The sequence below is a fragment of the Meriones unguiculatus genome, chromosome 16 (assembly GCF_030254825.1).
Source record: "Meriones unguiculatus strain TT.TT164.6M chromosome 16, Bangor_MerUng_6.1, whole genome shotgun sequence".
NCBI lineage: Eukaryota > Metazoa > Chordata > Mammalia > Rodentia > Muridae > Meriones > Meriones unguiculatus.
The window spans coordinates 44,321,290-44,345,205 of record NC_083363.1 but is presented as its reverse complement, the minus strand read 5'-3'; the positions used below and the strand labels follow the sequence as shown (position 1 = coordinate 44,345,205).

The following is a 23,916-nucleotide window of genomic DNA, read 5'->3' as shown; positions in this document are numbered from 1 at the left end:
AAGATGCAAACTTTCCTAATTACAGTTTGCTTGTTCTGATGCCATGGTCCTAATGTGTTTCCCTTTTAGAGAGTAATGAGGAATTAAAGATGGAGATGAGAAAAGTTCCTTGGCTGCTTTTGGGGTCAACTGTCTTTACTCCCCCAGATCACACTTCCAGCCAAAGAACACTTTTCTATATGATGGGTGCTAAGGCATCTGGTTAGGTGAAATTTATATTTCACTTTTGTTTAAAAATGCTTGAGATCTTTGATCTTCAGGTTTTTTGCATTTACTTGGATTATACCAAATGACTTTTTCATGGAAACTTTAACTTTTCCATGAGGCATGAAGAGCTAAAGCGATTAAGGTCACAGAGCTATTTAGTGGCAGAACTTTGAATAAAACCCATGGATTTTGATCCCCAGCCTTAGGTGCTTTTCATAATCCACCTTGTCAATTTGCATCCACTTAATCACCTATAATGAATTCATTATTTTATAGGTGTTGAGCCTGTTTTTATTTGCCTTGGGGCTTAGGCACTAGAAAGTTTTCATGTTTTGTCTATGCACACGAGAGTCCTGCTGTCAGTCATTTTTATTGCAATTATTCATTTTAAAACATTTCGAGAGAATGTCCTAGGTAGCAGGTGCTTCGGAATGAAACAGAAGCAGTAACAGCATTCGGACGTGATCCCATAACTACGGGTCCTTGCTGTCAGTGCCGTGATGAGGCAGACAGTCATAGATTCATGCCTGAAGATCTTGATAATGTTTGTTGTGGACCTGTGAGGACAGGCTAGCTGCAGATGTAGGAGGCTAGAGACACTTCTCTCTCTCTCTCTCTCTCTCTCTCTCTCTTTCTCTCTTTTTGTCCACTTTAGGATTTTCAGATAGTTCCTGTTAAAATACCTCAGCAGACATTTGTTCGTCTTCCAATTAAAAGTCACTGTCATGTCACTTTGGATTCCTTCTGTTCTTCGTCTTCCAATTAAAAGTCACTGTCATGTCACTTTGGATTCCTTCTGTTCTTTTGTTGGAGCTGGGGTGTGACTATGTAACTCTGGTTGGCCTGCAAGTAAACTCACTCTGTAGACCAGGCTGGCTTCACATTCACTGATCTACTTGATGCCTCTCACACCTGAATGCTCGGGTCATGCCAGCCTTATTGTTGCCTTTCCATTTCTTCCTTGTCCGAGATAGAAATGGGGCAAGTGATTTGCTTTTCTACTTCATGAAACATTCCTGGTCACTATAATACACAGAGAATTCATGTTAACCAAGGAGTTCCATGAAGAGTGAGGAGTCCAGCCTGTGATTTGGAATATGCAACAGTAACTTCTCCAGCACCCCAGCATAACAGACAAATAAGAAAAAGATAAACACTCCAGGTAGAACAATAGCCACGTGACAAGAGCAGGAACTTTACAGTAGAGGCATGAACTATAATTAAACATAAAATAATTTTCAATCTAAAAGGAAATTAAAAGTAAATTAAAGCCACAATGTAACACTATGTTCTTCACCTGAGGGAAAAGTCGCTAATTTTAAGTGCCATCCCCTGTGTTGAATAATGATAACAGAAATATAAACATTAAGAATACAAAAATTTCTTTGGGATACAAGGTGATAACTTCTCTTTATGTTGACCTTGTGTCGACAAGCCTTTTTCTCCATAGACATTCATCCTGGAGAAAACTGCTCCTGTCCGTAACAGCAAATATTTGGAAATATCCAAAAGTCCACAGGCGGAGCAATGGACTCCTCACGGTGCCGCCAGACAGTGAGCATGGGACAGCAGCAGGAACCTAACACAGCAGTCACATGCAGTGATGTTACACACAGACATCGGGGAGGAGCACATCAGACGGAAAGAACATTCTGTCATGTGTTATATTTACTCACGTTCAAAAGTAAAAGCCAACAGCCTCTCAGTTAGAGATAGGAGTCTGCTCTATAGCATGACCTTCTATTTTAAAGTGTTTTTCTTTGGTGGGTCTTCCCGGCACATAGGTCTGCACACTGTGCAGGTTTTCTAGGAGGCCAGTAGAGGGTGACTGTAGTTGTAGACTGTTGTGAGCCATTATGTTGGTGCTGGGAATGGAACCCAGGTCCTCCTGGAGAACAGCCAGTGCCATCTCCTCTAGCCCCTCACATGATTTTTTTTTTCAAACGCCAAGTGGTTATTTGTCAGGATGAGGAAAGAGATGAATCCAGAGCTGTGCATAAGTTTGGAAATATTATAACTCTTTTAGTCTCTTGCTCTCTGAATGGTTACATGCATTTTTATTAATGAGGATTGTTTATGTTTTACAAAACCATTTCTTATATCTTCTGCCTTATAATGTATATACGTAATATTTTAAAAATTATGTGCAAGTGAATGTGTGTTTTCATAGGTGTGAAGGACAGGAGATGATTTCAGCTGTCATTCATGAAGAACACCATTACTTTATTTTGAGACAAGGTTCTGCACTGGATAATAATGCAGTATTTTTTTTTAAATGAATTGATAATCTGACTTTTCCTTGGTCAAAGAAAGCATCATTCCTGAAATGACATGAGGCTTTGAGTTCTTTCCACAGGTCTGCCTAAACTCCTGGTGACTTTTCCAGCGTCCTTGGCTCTCCTGTGTGACTTGAGGCATGCAGAAGACAACTGTGAAGCTAGCAGCTACCCCTACTTGCAATGCGATTTGACTGTCTCCTTGGGGACAGAGAGACTCCCTGGATCCTGGCCTTATGTCTACCTTTGTGAAGAGAGTTCCCAGTGTCTCTTCGTACCAGACCGCTGGGCAGAGCTGGCCCTTCCATCCTTCTCAGGCCTCTTCCTCAGGTAGCTCCATCTTTCCTGCCCTCTTTGACTTTCCCCCCAGCTCATGGCCACTGGGCGCCGCAGAGCCACCAGAAAGCACAGGCGGGGTGGCTATGGCCTCCGGGCCTCCGACTCTTTCAGAGGGGCCGTTCCGTCATGGATTCCAGCCAGCCTCCATATCAAAGCATCTCCGTCTTTTTCAAGTGTTCAAGGGGACATCTGAAAATATGCCCAGTAAACAGCTCACTTTGTTCTTGCTTAGATTTTAATATTTATCTTCCGATCCAAAGCAACATCTGGTGAATGCCAATGGGGAGAAAGATTAGACGTTATGAAAAACAGAAGGCTTCCCCTCCTTTCCTTTTTTCTTTTCTTTCCAAACAGATTCACAAGTATGAAAAAAAAAATCACAGAGAAATCCGGCAGATTGCACAATGTTTATTCAAAAGAAGGGGGGTTATACCCTGGAATTGTTGTAGATCTGGGTTTTTAGATGCTATAAACTCATAAGGACCCTTGGAGTTTTTTAAATAGAAAAAAAACAAAAACAAAACAAAACAAAAACACAATCTAACAAGTAATACCATGACTGTCCAGAGCCAGCCGCTTTTCTAAGATGATTTTTTTAAAAGGCATGAGCATGTTGGTAACTTTGTGTGGCGTGGCCTTGATTCCTACTGGCAGTTGAGTTCCTATGCAGGCTGATATCTTACCACCAAACATTGCCTGGTGTCGTGACTGCTCGTGGGATAGAATAGCTCCAACTGACTTTTTAATGAAGACCGATTTTTCTCATTACGATATAAAACCAAACAAGACCGGTTGCCCGCAGTGGAGGAATAACTAGTTCTTTCCATGGCTGTCTGATTTTGTGATGGCCTGAGCAGTCTGACTTGGTAGGAACTTGTCACCAGAGATTTGTGGTCAGCCAGAGGAAAAGAAGCACTTCCTTGGCTGCCGCAGCCCCGAAGGGTATCACGTGCCTTGGAAAGGTACCATGGGAAATGAGGGCCTCAAGGTTTTACTCAGGTGAAGCCAGGTCTCAGAACTCACTACCCTGTCAGCAGGTCCTGTTGCATGGATTCCAGGAACTTTACTTTTTGGATATCATAAATGTCACTCTGGGGTTCTTCTATGTCCTTCCTCTTCACTGTCAGAGGTCTCTGAAGCAAATGTGTTTCAGACTCCATTATAAGTTGTACCCTTACTTAGAAGTATATTCTCAGTCTCCTGAGAATCTTGCTATTCTGGGTATTGCATGCGCCAAGTTGAGATTGAATTCAGGCTCATTGACTTAAACACAGTTGATCTTTCATGTCAAAGAGGACAGGGGAAATACAGGGCTATTGGTGGGTAGAGGGAAGCAGGTACATCTTTGAAGTACAGTTTGGTAAATCATTAATGAAAACCATAGAATTATACCTACTCTATGTCCAAGGAATTCCATCCCTAGATTTTGTTTTAAGCAAGTAGATAGACGTGTGTGATACTAACAAACAATGATGATCTTTGAAGTTAATATCTTAAATAAGTTTGATAATATGGCCAAATGGTATGGCTCTGAGAGACTTTATAAGAATGCTGTAGAATGTATGATAGCAAATGCTTACAATACACCAGGGAATGAAAACCACACACCCCAAAGCAGTGCCGTAGGCAACTACTGTTATGTGTATTGTGTAGACACCGACAGATGATTGGAAAAGCAAACAGGGAGAGGTCCACCACGTCTGCCTCTGGTGGCTACGCTGTTGATGACATTTATCTTCTTTGCTTTGTTCTTGTGTCTTTTTCTGTAGAACATGTGCTGATTTAACAACTAGAAGGCACACAATAAATTCTGCCAGGGCGTTAAGGAAATTGGGTAGCATATAACTTGCCCACCTCTGTTTGTGAACATAGAGTGCTGTTTCCCAGGGTCTTCTCACAGAACCCACTTCCGTTAGATGCTGTATCGCCTTGGTAGAACTGACATTGGGCTTTATGCCATTTGGCAAAGGCAGATAGATGTATCTGTGGCAAAACTGTGCCCTGTGCATCCACTCATTCATCGGCCCATCACTCCTCTACCCAACCACCTCCTCCATTCATCTTATAGCGAGTGCTGCTATGTTCTCAGTCTAGGTGTTGTGCCAGGTGACTCAATGGTGAGAGGTTACAAATGTCAACAACCTTAAGAGGGTAAAATATGTCACAGCAGACATAGTGATCATGTGTGATGAGTGCTATGTACTTACAAGGTGTTCAGACTCTTTAGACATCTTGCTTAGGGGAGCATTTCTAAAGAGAGAAGGTGTTGCTATGGAAATCCAGGTAGTAGAGACAGCAAGAAGAAACTTACCACAGAGTTTTATGACCCACCCAGCGGCCAGCTGAGCAGGAGCAGAGTGAAAGGAAAGTGGCCTTAGGGAGGAAGGGAAAGCCGCTAGGAAGTATGGGAAGTTCTCAAGGAACTTTCAGTTCTCTATTCAGTGAAGATGAAGTCCTGTTCCAAAACCTACAGTGAACCCATGGCAGTGTTGGGAGTGGAACCTGAGGCTCTCGGCTCATGATGCACTCCACATGTTTTCTGTCAGCATCTGTGATGAAAGCCTTGGTGGAAGTGTGTGTGGGAAGAAAAGCCAGATCAACGCAAAGCAAGTTCTGCTAAAGTGGGGAAAGAAAACTCCTAAATTTACTACTTATGCCAAAGAGTGTAGACAGAACTTTACCTCTTTTCTTTAGGATCTGATGACGTCCAATGGAAGAGCGATAGGTTGAGAGTCTAGAATCCTAGGTTCTAGAACGGTTATTACCGCGTTTTAATAGAACATTTTCACTACATTCTCTTAAATGTTTCTGTATATGCTTCTGTATCTATAGTCATGTCAATATCTACACATTTGTTGACACCCCAGTTTATTTATATATTTCAATTCCTTTTTAGATCTGATCAGCTCTATCTCCTCATTCATAAAATCCCTGTAAAGGAAAACACAGAATGATAGTGTTTTTCCAAACTTGAAAATTTTGTAAGCGTAAAACTATTTTTTTTTTTAATACAGGGGCTCACTTTGTAGCACAGGGTGACCTCACAATCTGCCTGCCTTGAAGGTCTGTTTCAGATATCATAGCTTATCTGCAATTTTAGCAATGGCTTTTATATGACAAACATCTCCACTGAGGTAATCAGAGACAGGTTATAAAAACAAAGAGAAGAAGAAATTGTAAGCCACCAGAAGGAGGTTAGCCTTCCAGAACAGAATAGAGAAGACAATGTGTTGGTAATATGGAAATTCAAGGAGGGTACGGCACCTTGCCTCGGTTAACCCATACCTTTGTCCTGGAGGCCAATCACAGAGAGGGATGGTGGGCAAATATTTCTCCGATTATGTATGGGAAAAATGGAGAATTCTCGGAGTGTAGACAACTTGTCTTGACATTGTCCCTGACAAACCTGTGGGAGTTTACGGGCCTTCAGAATTAAAAACCCTTGTCTGGGAGCAAACTCACGTGGAATGCGGTTGTGTGGTAGACTAAGTTCGTTTCTCTCAGATAGGCTCATAAGTTATTTATGATGTAAAAAAAAAAAATGTGATGTATGGTGGAGGGAGCTCTTTACAAACCAGTCTAACCAGCCTTGTGAGAGCTCTCCAACCCGGCCACAGAGAAGGAAATAGAAGCGAAGAGGACAGAAGAGCGTGCGGTTCCTTAGCCCCGCAGTGGATGGACAAGCTTCAGATCGCTCTGAAGTCGGGTCTTTGCAAAATCCGTTTTTTTGTTTTTTTTTTTTTAATTCCCATACTTTCAAATATTATGCAGCATTTTAGTTTTCTCCGTTTTACTTTTAATAATTTTAAATTTATTCTTCAGAAACGTTAAAAACACGTACAATGTATTTTGCTCCTATCCGCCTCAAACTAACTCTCTCCGGCTCTCCCTGGAACTCTCTTACACATCTCTACTCAAGCGTGTGTGATCTTTTTGTTTGTTTGTTTTTGTTTTTGTTGTTTTGTGGATTTCGGTTTTTGGTTTTTGTTTTCTCGAGACAGTTTCTCAGTGTAGCCTTAGCTGTCCTAGTCTTGCTTTGTAGACCAGGCTGGCCTGGAGCTCATAGAGATCTGCCTGCCTCTTCCTCCCTGAGTGCTGGGATTAAACAAGCATGAGCTACCACACCCACCTCTCTTTTTCTTTTTAAAATAAATCACCAAGTCCAATTGGTGCGGCCCATACGTACAGGTGTGGGGCCACCCGTGGAAACCTAGGCAACGCACTGCACCAACAGCCACGCTTTCTGCAGTGAGCAACAGCCAATAGCTGCTCAGCTAGGGGCGGAGCCATAGGGGGCCTTTCCCCTAGCCCTGCTGCAATTTTGAGTGTCTTTATCTTGTGCAGATAACCACATTTCCGTGAGTTCTTATGTGCAATGGCCATGTCCAGTCCAGAAGAAAGCATTTCACAGGTCCCTTTCTCATCCTCTGGTTCTGTCTGTCTTTCTCCCCCTCTTCTGAGATGTTTCCTGAACCTTGGGTGGACCCACTTAGAGCTGAGAACCTAGACCCATTTATTCTCAGCACTTTGGCCGGTTATGAATTTCTGAATTAAGAGAATCGTTCTACAAAAACGATTCTGACCAATGCTGAGAGCAGCACAAATCAGTGTAAAAATATTTAGAAGGCGGTTTGACAATGTAACCATTTTTGAAGTAACAATGTGTTCCCCACTAAGACCTGAGATCTTCCCCAGACATAAGCTTTTGGCCAGGTATACTTTTTGTTGTTTTAGAACTGATGCTACTTTACTTTTCTTCTCTGAATCTTGCAGCAGGATTGGCATTCCGGAAGCAAACGCATTATATGTATCCAATGGCTGCATCTGCCTTCTAAATGCTGGTTTAGCTGGCGAGATGATGGCATCTGATTTAAAACGTATTTCAACTATGGGTTCAAATAAGGGAGGAGTATCTAGAGTTGAACGTGGATTCCGACATCTTAATAATAACCTAACTAGCACACAACTGCTACCCAAACTGGGACAAGCAAGCGTTGCATTTATTGAGAACTTACTGTATGCTTGGTTCTGTTCTAGTCATTTTATATCTTCATTGTACTCAGGTCTGTACCAATGCTACCAAGACAGGCACTAGATTATTAGTGTCATATTGATGGGAAGGATCTGTACTGGCAGTCCATAACAACACAATTGCTTCCACAACTAACCTTTGTCTGCTAATGCTGCCCCAAGCCTCCACTGAATATATACAGTACAGTGAAACCTTGACACTTGGGCATGCTGAGACTTTGAGATCCTTGCCATCTTCAAACAAACATCAGGCATGCAAAAGAACACAGTGCTAGGTGCCATGGGTAATAAATTTCTAATTATAGGATTACAGAGCCTCAGTGGTCTGCTTAAGCTGTGTTAATTTGATGACATTCTGTAAGTCTAGAACATGGTGATTATGGAAGCCATGTCTTTCCTACGTACAGCTGAGGGTATTTTAAGCAAGAAGAAAGGAAGATTAAGCGTTGAGATGTGATAGTAAATACAGTCATTATTTCTAGCAATTTGTCTGAGGAACCATTTTGACATTGGTTCCAAGAAAGATGCTACAGTTTGACATGATTTATAGCCTCTGGGTTGGTGACCTTTGTCCTTCCTGCTGCTCCTTCTGAGATCCTTCAGATCCTGGATCCTGCCATCTATCCGGCTGATGCTCATTCAGCACTTGCAAACCTGAGGGTCCAGCTTAGGAAGCAGGACACCCCAGCTCTAATCCTGACCCTGAATAAATTTGTGTTTGGCTTTATGCAAATCCCTCTGATCTCTTTGGGTTGCCTACTTCCTACTTCTGCCTAATTTACAGGCTGAAATGAGACCTTGCATATGAAATTGGAGGGAAGTATGAGACATCATGCATTATTATTACTGATAATCTTTGAGTTAGTTGCAACAATGCCTCAAGCCAGGATTATTCTTGAATAAATATCACACCTGTTGGGGACACTACTCTTTAATATCCATACCATCACCTCCTCTAGACTGCATATTTTTAGAAACTTAGTAACTCTGTGCTGCTGTTCTTCATTTCAAGTCCAGTCTGCCTTCTCTCCTTAAAGCAAAAGGACTTTCCAAAGTGAGTGTCTGGGATATAACTGGTACATATATCGCGTCTCCTTAGTCTGGGTTGTTGAGTAAGTTTAATTAATTTAGTAAGTTAATGTTCTACTGCTAGCAACAGAACCTCATTGCCATCAGCTGGGGAGAGGGAATTGAAAGCCTAAATGAGCTCATTTTTTCACAGTTGGAATTAGGGACCAGTTAGCCAGTTGTGAGGGTTTTCCAATTTCTTCATCTGCCCTGGGGGGACTCAGGCAATTCACTCCATCCCCCCCACCCCAACACCAAGTGTGAATAAGATCAGGAAGAGGTACAGGGATAAGGAAAAAAAAAAAAAAAAAAAAAAAACCTCCAAAGAAAAATAAAGAAAGCCAGCTCAGTTACTTCCATTTTTAGAACTGAAAGTGCTGTCTGGGAGCTGCTTGCTGGGTGGGGCTTGGGGAGCATCTGCTCATGTGCCTTATTTGGAAACGAAGAAAGAAAGGCCTCCTTGAAGGATATTTAACTGTGTGCGTTTTCATTGCTGGGTGAGCAGATAAAGGAAAAACAAACAATAAAAGAATGGAAACAAAATTACAGAAATTTGCAAAATTTGACAAATGGTGGCCTGTAGTTGCCACAAGCTAATGGCTTGCAATGATTAATAAGAGTAAAAATAATTGCATTTCATTAAGATTGATGACACCCCATTTAACCTCCCCTCTTGTTTCAGCCCTAAAGTGGAAAGGGATGAAGTTCTCATCTATAATAGCTCCTGTAACATTACCATGGAAACTGAGGCAGAGATGGAGTGTGAGACGCCTAATCAGCCAATTACCGCCAAGATCACTGAAATACAGAAAAGCCGGGGCCAGAACACTCAGGTATAATCAAATCTTTTTTACAGACTGATTCAAACAGCTCAAATTAAATTTGTAATATTGTGTACATTAAAAAAAAAACAATTTAGTCCAAATGGCAGCGATATATAATATTAAATGCTCTCAAAGTTTGAGCAGCTGATCCAGTGCTCAGCATCTGAATTCGTAGTTAACTATGCTTAATCATATATTTTCTCAAAAATAAATGAGCACTGCCTGGCCTCTGTGAAGGTGAACTCGGAACCTCTGCCACATTTTGTCCTGATTTTTCCTGCAAGCATGTTGGTGGGCGGGGGCTCTTCTCTGTTTTATTGCTTGATAAAATAAATAGCCCACCGTTTAACCAGGCCCTTCTGGAAAGCTTCCGAATCGTTCAGCCATCTTCAGCCTGCAGGACAATAATGTCGCCGGTCTTTCTGGTTCCGTTCTGTTCTGTGAGGGAAAGGATTGTGAACATCAACCTCAGAGGAGATGTCTCGGAAGCTGGAAATAAGGGCCAGAGGCCATTTTGGTCCAGCCTTTCAATTTCAATGCATCCCATGTAAACCATTGGAACCACTCCCTCCACGTGGCTCTCCTCACACTGTGTTCTTGAAGTCCCCAGTGAGAGATTCCACAGCCTCCCAAGGGAAATGGCTAGAATTGAAATCAGAAGCTAAGAGTTCTTTGGAAATCTATCAGATAATCTCTTACAATTCCCCAGGCTTCTCACTGTACACAGACCAAAAATAATATTTATTGAGCACCTACTCCCTTAGGTGCCTTTCTTTTCTTTTTCTTTTTCTTTTTTTATAAAGGCAATCCTTAGGTCATCTTGTCTTTGTCTCTTTTATTTGGTACAAACATTTATTAAGTGCCTATTATTTACCTCACAGTGTTCCAGATCCTTTCATGTACGCTGTTTGGTTCAGTCCTTCCCAATCCAGATCTATATGTCTTTGTCTTGTGATAAATGTTATCACGTAGGTTTTGCATTTCTGCTGAAAATGGGTGTAGTTTTGAAGAATTTGTCTTCTGTCCTCCCTATACTGTGCCCTGTCTGTCCCCATACCCAGGGGTCTCTATGCTCATCTTTTCCTGTCCCCAGCTTTCTCATTCCCTGGAACTTTCCCTTCAGGTAGTTGCCCAGTGTCCTCACTTCCTTTTTCATGGTCTCCGCCCAAATGCCTCTACCTTCCAGCCCACAGCTCACGTTGACTTCCAGACCCACTGTCCTATAATTGCAGGCTCTGCTTCAGTCTTTGCTTCTCACTCAGCTGTCAGGTGGGGCTGTACGGGACATTTAGCCACGTTCGGTCTCTCTCAAGCTCCCCTTCTCATATGCATTTAAGTTGTTTCCATGCCCTTTGCCCTTTTTCGTGCCCCTTTCCCTCCCGATAAAATCTTTTCTCTTTCCAGTAAGTCCCCCTTCTCTTTCATGCCTTTTCTTTTGCATGTGACCACTGAGTTTCCTATGCATCATGTGCATGACCATAGGAAGGATGTTACTTACATGGACGACTAGTCAGTGGCTGAAGAAAACGACACCTTCCGCCGCAAACCATTAACTATCGGTATCCCTTTATGGAGAAGGGCATGATGAGATGTCCTCCACCCATCATGAAATGTTGAGGGGCTCAATCTTGTACAGGCAACCATAGCTTCAGTGAGCTCATGAGTACGGCAGCCATGTCGTGCCCAGAAGGCATCATTTTGTGACGCCTCCCTGTTCTCTGCCTCTTACCTTCCACCCTACCTCTGCAAAGATCTCTGAGCCTTAATATACGGCTCTTGTTTAGTGTCAAACAATACACCAACTCGTATTCACGCCACCAATCCTAAGTCTCTCTTTTAAGCACTTTGGCCTCACTTTCTGTCTGAGTGATAACAGTCCAGTGTTCTTGGCCTTTTAACATAATCAAATTCTGGGCAAAGGAGCCGAGAGGAAGATAATCATATTGGTTAAGCATCTGAGCTTCGGAGCTCTACTATCAGACTTGAATACACTACTCACCTCAAGAAAATTATTTACCCTACCCATGTCTCAGTTTTTCTATTTGTATAGTAGGGGTAATAGTTGTAGCTACCTGCTCAGGCTGTTGTGAGCCTAACTACATATAAGACACTGAGAACTTAATCACACACACAGCAAGTATCCAGTGTTAGCCAGCGACAATTCAAGAAAATGGTTGTTGAATTATTTATCACAGTACTTGCTGCTTCAGCCAGATAATTTTACCTCTTAGATTTCATTAACATTTTTTTTTAACAGTTCATAGTCTAGTTTTGAGATTTGAAGGATCTTTAGATGCTTCAGTTATTTAAAAACCCTTAAACAATACATACATATTAAGTTCAGGTTCCTCTGCTATGCTCTATGGAGTGGTGTCTTGGCTGTTACGGAATAGCTGGATATTGAGGTAAGGGGAAAGGTAGGGTTTATAAGAAGGTACCTAGAGTTGATTTATCCCGGTTCAGTGGATCTTTGGGTATCACCCAAACTAGCATTTCAGAGTAACTAAGACTCATAAGGACAGATGATTTGGTAAAGATCATTTAGCTCTGTATTTGACATCACATCCATGTAGCCATAAGCCATAAGTGGAGAAAGTAAACCCTTGCTCTTTAGGAACTGGGCTCGGAGAGAATGAGAGCATGTCTGAAAAACCTACTAGGCTAAAGCAATGTATAGGAAACTCCACTCCTTAGGGGTGAGGGAAGTATATGGCACAGTTGTGGCTGTAGCATATGGTAGTGGTGATGGTTTTAAAACTATGGTGTCAGAGTTTTAAACAGACTATTAGCAGAGCCCTTTCATGTAGCTAGGAGGACATGGGAACAGTAGAAGAGAGTTAGAGCAGAATCATCAGAATTTGAGATCTGTGTTAATCTTAACAGGTTCCTAACTAATCTAACAAGGGTCTAGGACACAATTTTTACACACTGATTGGATTTATATATAGGGAGCTGGGGAATATCTGTGTGGCTTAAATAGGCACCCAGTTGTCCTGGGCCCAGGAAAATTACAGTTCTAGGTAATGAGAAACTTGTTAATCCTAGATTCAGGTCTCTGGCGGGGTGATTTGTTTTGCTTTAGGAAGTGGATATCATGAAGGCCACAATTAACTAAGTGGACTCACAGTTGATTTATAACCAAGGCCAGTATGATCTGAGAGTAATAGGTCCCTGGTGACTTTCCTATCCATGACTGAATGTGTGCTTTCTCTATTCTGGCCTTGGGAATCTTTGTTTGGATGCAAACTAACTTTGCTTCAGTCTAGCTTGGGAGAAGTACAGCACTGACAGACATTTAACTGAGACAAGTGCAAGTCAGTTAGCAGTGGAAAGGCCCCGAAGTCAGAAGAATCTGTGAATGTTGGTTCTCTCTTGCTGTGTGAGTAGTTATGAATATATTTATATGTTTGTGAATATATCAAGGATATCTAGGGGTATTTGATACATGATTCATAATGTGAATTTTACAAGACTCACAGTATTAGCATAGCTTGTCTTTGGAACATTTTAATTCCAATATTTGTCAATGGGCTGACACCTCTCCTTAGGCCCTCATCTTAGAAGGAGCTCTCTGTGTCACTGTGTTTGGTTCTGTGGTTGTCAATATGAGGTCTTAAGAGGGGAACATAAACTAAAGAAAAATTGTGTGTCTAGGGATAGCAGATGGATTTGGTCCATTGTATATAGCAAGGCTGGTGTTCAACTTGAGCAAGCCTGAGGCAGCTGTAGAACTCTCTGACAAGTTCGGAGGGGAAAAAAAAGGAGGTGGATAGCAGCTTTCTCTTCAGTTCTGCCTCCAGGAAATTCTGCCAAGTTCACCCCACTCATTCAGTCATTTGCCCCAGTAGTTTGAGGGGTGGCTACTTAAAGAGCCTTCCCTAAGAGGAAGTCATTTGATTCTAGAAACTTGTATCTATTAAAATGCTAGTTGGTATGAGAATAAAATAAAGACATGTAATTTGGTACAAGAATAAATAAAATTATACAAAACTCAGAAAGTTTACCTGCCCTGTGTGTACTCTGAAAGGTGATTTGAGAAAGTGTAAGATGATTCCAAGAAAATGTGACATGAGATTCAGAAAATAACGATGAACAGAAAACCAGAAACACAGCAGGAGCAACATAAAAGTTGTCGACAGTACACCTCTGAACTTAATATAGTTTTTGCTGTACATATTTGTGCGTTTGTTTATATGCACTTGTGCATGTACATGTGAAAGTTAGAGGTCAAATTAGGTTTCTTCCCTCATGCACTGTCTACTTTGCTTTTTCAAGCATGGTCTCTCACTGGCCTAGAGCTCACTAAGAGGGCTCTGATGGATGGCCAGAACCTCCAGAGGATACACGGTCTCTTTCTCATTGGAGCTTAGATTCCAAGCCCTTGCCACTTTTTTTTTTTCAAGTCAGGGTTTCACTGTGTAGCCCTGGCTATCCAGGAACTTGCTCTGTAGACCAGGCTGGCCTCCAACTCAGAGATATATCTGCCTCAACTTCCCAACTACTGGGCTTAAAGGTGTGCACCCCCACCCCCATCCAGCATCTGGCCTTTGGTTTGTAAACATGGATTTTGGTGATCAAACCAGATCCCCCTGATTGCATGGCAAGAACTTTATTCACTGAGTGGTTTCTCCAGCCCCTTATCATAGTTTTCAAGGATGGATTTCTTACCCAAAGAAACAGTGACATCCTTCAGGTAGATATAAAGACAAAAAAAAAAAAAAAAAAAAAAAAAGGAAAGTGTAAGTTCTGAATTTGAAGAAATGAAGAGACAAACCTTAGTACATGAAAATAGAAAGTAAGCGGGAAAATGGCATATAATGTAGCAAAGTTGCCAGAATAGTCTCAAAGGAGAATTCAGGAAAAAAAAAAAAAAGGTGAAGACCAATCACCCACTAGAACCCCCAACCATGAACCTAGAGACAGTTAGAGACCAGAAATTGAGCACAAGAGAGGACACTGTTAGTTACTTTTTTCAATGCTGCAACCAAATACCTGAAGCAAGTTGAAGAAGGAAGTACTTCTTTCGGGCATACAGTCTGAGGTAATACAGTCCAACACAGTGGGAAGAGGAGGTGTCGGGAGTGTGAGGCAGCTTGTGCACTGACATATAGCCAGGCTGTAAAACCTCCAAGCCTACCCCTGGCAATTTATTTCTAATAAATTGCCTTCTAGAGGTTCCACGAGTCCACAGATAGAATCATTATCCATTCACCAAGTGCTTGAACACAGGAGCCTGTGGGAACATACCACATTCTAACCACAACAGACACCTAAGGGGGTCACCTGGTGTCTACAGGGGAAGTCGTATCCCTGAGGGGTTCCATTCCTATCCCTGCTCAGCTGATCCCTCCCACTCAACTGCGTAACAGCTACTCACACTCCCCCTCCACGAAGCAGGCACATGATTTCTGCAGAAAATACACTGGCAAGGCGTTGTGTTCTCAGACATAACTGAGGTGCAGGTGACCAAGGTAATCCGTTTTCTCGCTAAGGAAAAGTCTGTACTGCCATTCCCCACTGAATTCAGTCCTCCAGCCGACCCTGGAATCTTTGCAAATCGAATTCTGCTCGTTGCAGAAAGGACGCTGAGTGATGTTCATGTGGGGAGGCCGAAGCAGAGCGAAGAGCCACAGATACCACATTTGGAAGCCTCATGACATCCACTTAACACAAATCCTTCTCTTTTTTAAGATTTAGATTTATTTTTATTATTTTACGTGTGTGAGTGTTTTGTCTGCACGTACATCTGTGCACCACATGTGTGCCTAGTGTCCTAGGAGGTGGAGAGCTCTCGTGTAGCTGCTGGGAATCATACCTGCCTGGGCCCTTAGCAACAGCAAGTGTCCCCCAGGAAGTAAGATTTGGCAGACTTAGGATTTGGGCCAAAAGGCACTAAGTTTCAGATTTATCTCATACTATAAACAAGTATAAAGCTAGCCAAAATATATTTCAGGAATAGGCTAAGAGATGGCAGAAGTATGTCACTGGTGAGCAACAGACACACAGGGACCATGACTTTCTTTCTGGAGGCACGGCTCAGAACGCCTCAGGGTATGAGTACTCTCAGAGATACAGTGCCAGTGGGTGCAACATTAAGAAGTTGTAGTCCGAGGCTGCTGCTGCTGGTGGCGGTTATAGGGGAGGGTGTGAGAGCAGAGGGGCAGGGCCAAAATGGAGCTTCTGATGTCTGAGCGGGATGTCTTTGGCACTCTCCTAAAGGGGATCTTGCAAACAACAGCTGCTGAGATGTCTGGGGCCGCCAGCCGAGGCTCCAAAGGCCCACAGCAGTAAAATGCGCTGGGGATTTCAAACGGTGACCAGGAAGACCAGAGAGACATCATTCAGCTTTCTTTTGGTGACTACAAAATACCTCACAGACCAATAAATGTTTGACGTTTGACTGGTGAAATCACTACCATCCCTCCGCCAGCTTTGTGTGTCTGTGTGTGTACACGTGTGTATAGTGTGTGTGTACATGTGTGTAATGTGTATATGTATATGTGTTTAGTGTATGTGTGTGTATGTGTGGTGTATATATATGTATGTGTGTGGTATATGTATATATGTGTGTGTGGCATGTATATGTGTGTGTGGTGTGTATATGGATGTATATGTGTGCATGTATGTGTTATATGGGCATATGTTTGTGTATATATGGATGTGTTTGCGTGCGTGTGTTGTTTGTCTATATGTGTCTGTGTGTGTATGTGCACGTGTGTGTGAGTTGTGTAAGTGGATGTATGTGGAGGTGTGGTGTGGATGCATGTGGAAATGAGTACATGTGGAAATGTGAAGTTGACGTCAGGTGTCTGCTTCTTTCTTTTCTTTCTTCACCAAGCGTCTGTCTCCGCCTCTGGAGCTCACAACCTCAGCTAGTTGAGCTAGCCAGCCCTGTCTTTGTTTCCCAAGTGCTGGAACTACAGGTTGCCACCACGCTTGCTTCTCTGTGTGTTCTGGGGACCGAGCTTTCATCCTCACACTCTGGCTTTACCCACCGAGCCATCTGCCAGCCCCAAACAGTTTACGTTTTTAAGTTCATTTGGGCTTCTTAGTACATTTCTACCTCAGGATATTTATTTCCTTAAAATTAAAGAATTTATTTTCTTTCGTGATATCCCATAGTACTTTATTATACTTGTCTCATGGAATTTATCTCTTTTGTATATTTAGATTACTGCCTTGATTTAAATATCCTATCTCCCAGCTAGACAATAAAACTCACTGACAGTGAGATGCACTTAAGGAATGAATAGATGAAGGAAAATACCTGGTTTGGACGACTGATCAAAAAGCAAACCAGGCCGCTTAATCTAATTCCAGACTTGTTTAAGGAGAATGTCCTAGAAAAGTCCCACAAGTCAGTCATGGCAGCATTCATCGTTTTCTTTAAGGTATGTGGGTGTATCCAGAGACAGAAAAGTCTAATTAATTTTGTTTTTCTTATTACAGAAATCCAAAAACAGCTTTCCCCTTTATTTTATTTTATGGTGTATTTTCATTTTATTCCCCCTTTGGCCCCTTCTATTCTTGCCTTCCTCCTTCTTTCCTCTTTTCCCCTTCGTCTCTCCTTCCCTTCTCTCCCCTGCCTCATTCTCCTATCCCATCCCTTACCCAGTTTTGCCCCCCCCCTCTTATCTTCTCCCTTTCCCTCCCTTCTCTTTTCTTCCCCTCTCTCTTTTGGATCTACCTCTTTTACTTAGTGTGCTGTGCTTGCAGACAGAAAGTACGGGACGCAGGGTTGAACTAGTTCTTAGAACAGGGGCTTAGGAGGTAAGAGCTTGAAGGCTTCCTAGCTGACCTGCAGGAAGCTCAAGCCCCTTGTGTCTGCGTTTTCTCTGTGAAATGAGAGTCCTAATGCATGACAACTGTCTACTGCCAGGAGAGAAGGATCTGCGGGAGCAGACACTTCACCTCTGAAAGGCCTCATCTCTTTAGGATAATTAGGCAGGCAGCAGAGTCAAGCATGCCGCAGAGCGAGCCAACGGGACTCTTGGGGCCTGACTTCTAATTCCAGCACTGTCTGTCTGTGAATGTGAGGCAGCTCACTTAACCTTTCAACCAATTAGCACTACCTGACACCCAGGTTTGGAGGAAGATAGTACATATAAATGGAACAGTCAGAGAATCCTAAAAGTCCAACAGTGTCATCATGATCCTGTGCCTATGACCTTGAGATCTGGAAGAAAACTAGGTGTGTTTATTATATAGCTTTGGGCATATTTCCTTAACTTTACCAGGTCTGTTATTTCCTGTTTTCCAAGGTTGTCAGGATTAAGTACCAGGCACAGAGCATTTAACAGTCCCTCGTTCATCGGTAGCCTCTAAATAGGCTAGTTTTATCGTCTGTTAAGCACATAATGAGATACACAATTGAAGAAGAGTAGACTTGTGCACACTTTGCAAGTTGTTGTGCTGGGTCAGATTGTGGTGACATCATACCTATAACATTCTGGGCTAAAGACCCTGTTTAGTCATTGATTCAAACCTGAGGTCTTGTATGCTTCTTTCTCATGCCCTTCTTTTCAAAAGAACAAATCCAGGGAACACTTAGCCTGTTTAACTCACCTTTATAAGCTTATTTCACCTCTCTCCTTTCTCAGAGAACTTAAGCATTGACTGAGTTTGTGACGTCAACCTGCTCTGGCTGCTTAAGGTTACACTGCATGTTAGGGTTACATGTAACATTGCCATTGAATCAAGAGTGTCAATAGTGATTCAGTGTGGTCATGTTGCAGCCACAAAAGTCATTATTTCTAGTTATTTTATGCCATTGAGTAATTATTACATCACTACATGGGAGTTTGAAATATCCCAGGAAAAGTGCTCTTAATTATTAGCCCAAATCAGGTTTCTGCCCTCAGTGGAAATCACAGCTTAATGAGGCCTATAAAAAAGATCCTATTTGTGACAGGTAAGGACAGTCTCCCTGGAGGAGGAGTGGTGGTGAGTAGAATTAGGAATATTGAACTAGTTTCTATGAAAACTGTTGAACAGAGGTTACCAGTAATGTACTATCATTTGTGTAAGTGGCTGTTACCTTGTGATTGATTATGAATTTGTCCCTGTATGACTTTGGGACTTTTGTTGTTATAGCCCAGTTTCAAGGGGATTGAACTACTCTAAGTTAAGGTGTTATTCCACTGTAGGCGCATTTATTCACTCTCTGCTAGATGTCCTTTCAGACTGTGTTGACCACAGGCAGGAGGGTCAGACAGGCCCTCCTCTGGCCCCTCAGTTGTACTTGGCTACACCTGGTTCACTGCATACAGTAAGCTCATTGCAAGGAGGCTGGTGGCAAATTATCTGACTCACCACTCACACAGGACACCTCTCTGTTGCCTTTATTTTTGAAGCCAACACCGGGGTGAATTCAAGAAAGAGCATATGAGTCAGGCAGAGGTTTCAGAGAAGGAAAGGCGTCTTTTCCACGAGAGGAAAGAGAACAGTAACAGTAGGTAGAATCAGCCATTTAATAAGGAAAGGAAATGTATTTTTTATATGCTAAAACATAAAAGGAATAAAACCAAACATAATATTCAGTGAAACAAGAAAGGCGTGACTCAATCCTGTTGGTTTTCCAAGGGAGCATCTGGCATTTCTGAGGTGTGGTGATCACTTAGCTTGTATCCTGAGATTCTTTTCTTGATTCCAGATACATAAAAAAGAAACAAATAAACAAAACAAAACAAACAAACAAACAAAAAAACCCGTAAAGTTCCCTTGTTTCCACTTAATGCCGGAGGAAGCTTCCTCAAAGTCACTGGATGTTTACTTGACTTCCTGGCTCCTCTTTTTACTTAAAACAATGATTTTCAACTTGTAGGTCTTGGCCCCTGTGGGGCTAAAACGGCCCTTTCACAGGGGTCACCTAAGACCATCAGAAAAGACAGACATTTACATTACGATTCATAACTAAAAAAAATTGCAGTTATGAAGAAGCAACAACTATAATTTTATGGTTGGGGGTCACCACAACTTGAGGAACTGTATTAAAGGGTTGCAGCATTAGGAAGGTTGAGAGTCACTGACTTAAGAAATGTACAACACACACACACACACACACACACACACACACACAGAATGCATATGTATAGCAACTTCTAATTACCTCTTCTGTAGTAGTGTCTCCAAATTCCATTTCTATTTTAAGAGCAAGGGAATAATATACTTGCCCAGCCTCTTAAGCTTTGATGAGTACATCTGACTTGAATCATATGTGTGCTGGTTTGTAAATGTGGGAGTGTTTATGTGGAGGTAAATGGGAGAATCTCAAGGGTTCTCTGGAGATTTCTGCCTCAGTCTCTATCCCCCATGTTCAGCAGAAATCCTGGGGCTCCAGAGACACACTTCTGTGTCCAGCATCACGTGGGTTCTGAGGATCAGAACTCGGACTCTAATGCTTTCACGACAAGGACTTTACCCGCTGAACCAGCTCCCTGGTCCCCACACTGGCTAATTAAATTAGAAAATGGCCGTGAAATAGATCAACAAATGGACTGTCCTGACCCAGAGAGTTGTGAACATCGCCAGAGAAATGAAGAGTCTTGTCAACTTTTTATGAGCCAAGAAGTAAACAATTGGGACTGGAGAGAGGGCATAGCCATTAAGTGTGCTTGTTGCTCACAATTGCAGAAGACCAGGTTTTTGTGCCTAGTATCCACACAGCAACTCCCAACTGCCTGTACCTCTCCTTCCATGGGAGCTAATGACCTCTTCTGGCCTCCACAGGCTCCTGTGTGTTCATGGTGCATACAAATGAGAACTCACTCAAGCTCACACACATATATACAAATAAACAGCAACAACAACCAGCAAATCTTTAAGAGACACCACTGAAGATGTGGGATTACTTCTTACTGTCCATGATCTATTGATTGTGCCGTATTTCACAACCGGCTTCTGTAGTCTAACGTTGCACCTGCTAGGTACTGTGTGATACCTCTGGTTTCTTTTTCTGTGTCCACACTGCGTTTCAAAACCCAGTGATTCTTGGTGGCAAGTTTGACAGGTGACTCTGTAAGAGGGAAGCATTAGGAAGAGATGATGGATTGATATTCTTTAATGGAGTAAGCTGGGCATTTTTGTGGCATTCTCCTTCCTTTCGTGGGTACTCTGTTTCTGTTCTTGTTTGTAGTCTACATGTGCTGAAGAACCTCGGTGGAGTTCTCCAGTACTGAGAATTAATCCCCTTTTACAGTATTGTTACAAACAGTAGGCATGAGTGGGGACTTTTGACTTCCCTCTTTTTATTTTTTCAGAATACTAAACATTAATATTTATTATTAAGCATTTATTCAAATGTAATATATGAGTATATCTACAATTTGTAGTATATTCATATCAATACCCACAGCTCACTGTATTCTCTATATATTTTCTCTATACTCTTTCTATTTTTTTTCTCATTGAATTTTACTTTAAAATCATTAATGGAGAAAGAGGCTATGAGTTTGAAAGAGAGCAGGGAGGGGTATATGGGAGAGTTTGGAGAGAGGAAAGGGAAAGGAGAAATGTTAAATTATAATCGTAAACACTAAAACTTTTTACTGTGAAGGACTAGGGAGATGGCTTAGTTAGTAGAGCGCTTGTCCTGTGGGCCCAAGCGTTACTTACAGTGTGAGGACCTATGTAAAAGAGTAGGTGTGGCAGTGAATGTTTGTAATCTCAGTATTAAGGGTGGGCAGATCAGCAGGTGCCCGAGAAAATCACTGGCTAGCCAGCCTCGCCTATTTGCTGAGCTGCATGCCAGTGAAAATCTCTGTCTCAAAGAACAAGGTGGAAGGTATTCCCAAGAATAACACTGTAGTTATCCACTGGCCTGTATGAGCATGTGTGTACTGTGAGTGTGCCCCAGCACACAGGTGTGCCTGCGTACACAAACATGTACACACGTACACATACCTTTATGAAGATTTCGAAAACAAATGGGAAATAATTCAAATGGACTTAACGGACAGGAAAATTATACTGGATCACTGAATGGGAGAGCTCAGAGTAAGAGGAATGGTTTAGCAGCTTAGGTCTCTTTCTGTAGTATTTAGTCTCAGTCTAAGTCGGCCTCTTGTGGCCACACATGGCATGGGAATTAGAGTGTCTTTCTTGGCAAGGTTAGAGAGGAGGAGAGATTCTTTCCCATCTAAACCAGTACATCTTCTCAAGATTGCTCTCCACTAAGTCATTTGCTTAGAATTTGGCTTTGTTGTTAGGCTTTGACTAGCGTGTGTCCACTACAAACCTTGACATAGCCTAATCCCATTCTGAATGTCTGACTAATGCCCAGAAGGAAAATCTCGAGGGTGTTGTTGAGTGAGAAAGTGGAAGCTGAGTAGTCCGAGCACGCTTGTCCACAGTGGCCATCTCATAAGGCCTCGTCCTTCTTTCTGAAAGCTCTTGATAACTAGAACATTGGGGTTGTATGCTCTTTTAAAAGGGATGGGAACTAGAATTTGTTCTGCATAAATGGAAGAGTTTGGCAAACCTCCCTTAGAATCAAGTAGCGTGTTTTCTTTCAGCAAACAAGCAAAATAACTGAGAAAGTATAGTGACTATAAAACATGCCTATCTCCAGTAGACTGTAGAACCACAAAATCATTTGTGTGTTTCTTTGTTGATATATACTTTCCTGATTAAAAATGACAGGAGTTTTCTTTTCTTTTTTTTTTTAAATGATATGCCAGTTCCCAAATGGATATCTCATTATTCAGTTCTATGCAAGGCAACTTTCCTTTAATAACAAAGACAGGATCAATCTGGGTTGGGGGAGAGAAATGACCTGTTCTAGTGTTTGCTTTTAGATGATGTCTTCTGAAACATGTCACAAATATTAATTAAATTTCCCAGCCTTCCTATATAATGAGCAGAGTGGAGTAACCAGGCCCGTAGTTTAATGTCCAAAGCAATGGCCTCTGCTCTTGAGGCCCACAGCAACAGTACCAGCCACCTGAAAACATTTCCATTTCACTTCTTTCCCTCTTCAGAGGAGACAGTATGCCTGGCCAAGCAGAAGCAAATATATTTTGTTTGGTTTCTGTCTGGTATTAGCTCTTAGGACTCTGAAGGGCAGTACCTGATAGCTTTGTTAGCACATGGGTCATGGAGACACAATGATGAGCAGGTGGGTCCTGGTATCACTATGCTCAGACAACAGAGGGCCCAGAGGGTTCCAGTCACTGGCTAGCCATGTACAGGGCTCTTTAGGATTAATTTAAAAAGAGAAGCAAAGACACTGAAATGGCGTAAGGGTTGGGAACAATGATGCATTTGGGATGGGATGGCTAGCCCAACCTCCTACACTTTGAAAGGGCTTTTGGTCACTCCACAGAGGAAAATAACAATAATAATAGTAAAAACTAAGTGAAAAGCACAGTGTGATAATGTGACAAAGTTATGTATATTTCAATTTCTTAAAAATAAATGAAGGCAAAGAAATCTTCTGGCTGAGAAAGGTTTCCTGGAAATTCCTTACAGAGTGTGACATTTAAACTTAGGCTCATAGGGATGACCTGGATTTGGATGAGGGGAAAGAAGTAACAGAATATTATAATGAGTGTCTTACAGAGTCTGTATCGTGGGGGAAATGACATCTCTAAATAATTTGCCTGGAAGGTAAGGTTTGAAAGGAAATCATGAGGGCTGACAGAGAGTTCCAGGGAAGAACATGGAGAGCACCATGAGCTGTCTTGAGGACCACTTGATGCAGGAGGAAATGTAAGACACTCAGGATTTATCTTGTAGCAATGCCTCTTTCTCTCCTAAAAATAACCCTCAGAGTGCATACCAGAGCAGTGAACTGATCTTGTTGAATGGGGCTGGGTCACAGGTTTAGCTCAGACTGGCATGGGTGCTGTCCCCTGAAGTTCTGATACATGTGGTTAAAGGGAGGAATGCTGGCCACCAGACAAGATGCCAGGCAGTCAGGAATCTTAAAGCTACAATTGAGAGAGAGGTGTGCTTGGGTATTCTAGAACTAATGTGGAGGAACCTCGAATGGCTTTGTAATGAATGACAGCAGAAATGGTTGTTGTCAACTGGCTTTAGACTTAGGGTGAGTCAGAGAGACAGTGTGGTTTAGAGCTTTGATAGTGACCCAGGTCCTGCCCTCTAGGCTAGCGTTTGATAGTGACCCGGGATAATGCCCTCTAGGCTAGCATTATCCATATGTGTGACTGTGG

At 42.2% G+C, this 23,916-nt stretch overlaps 1 protein-coding gene across 9 annotated transcripts in view; it reads left to right on the top strand.

Moving 5' to 3' along the window:
- The window catches only part of Pkhd1 (PKHD1 ciliary IPT domain containing fibrocystin/polyductin), a 453,258-nt gene that overhangs the window by 76,499 nt on the left and 352,843 nt on the right, over positions 1–23,916 (top strand). For 8 of the 9 annotated variants that reach the window (XM_060369714.1, XM_060369715.1, XM_060369713.1 and 5 more), the window contains 2 exons: positions 2,564–2,813; positions 9,604–9,754. In XM_060369714.1, the coding sequence (XP_060225697.1) occupies positions 2,564–2,813; positions 9,604–9,754 (401 nt within the window). The remainder of the gene's footprint in view (positions 1–2,563; positions 2,814–9,603; positions 9,755–23,916) is intronic. The other variant, XM_060369716.1, reaches the window with a different exon arrangement.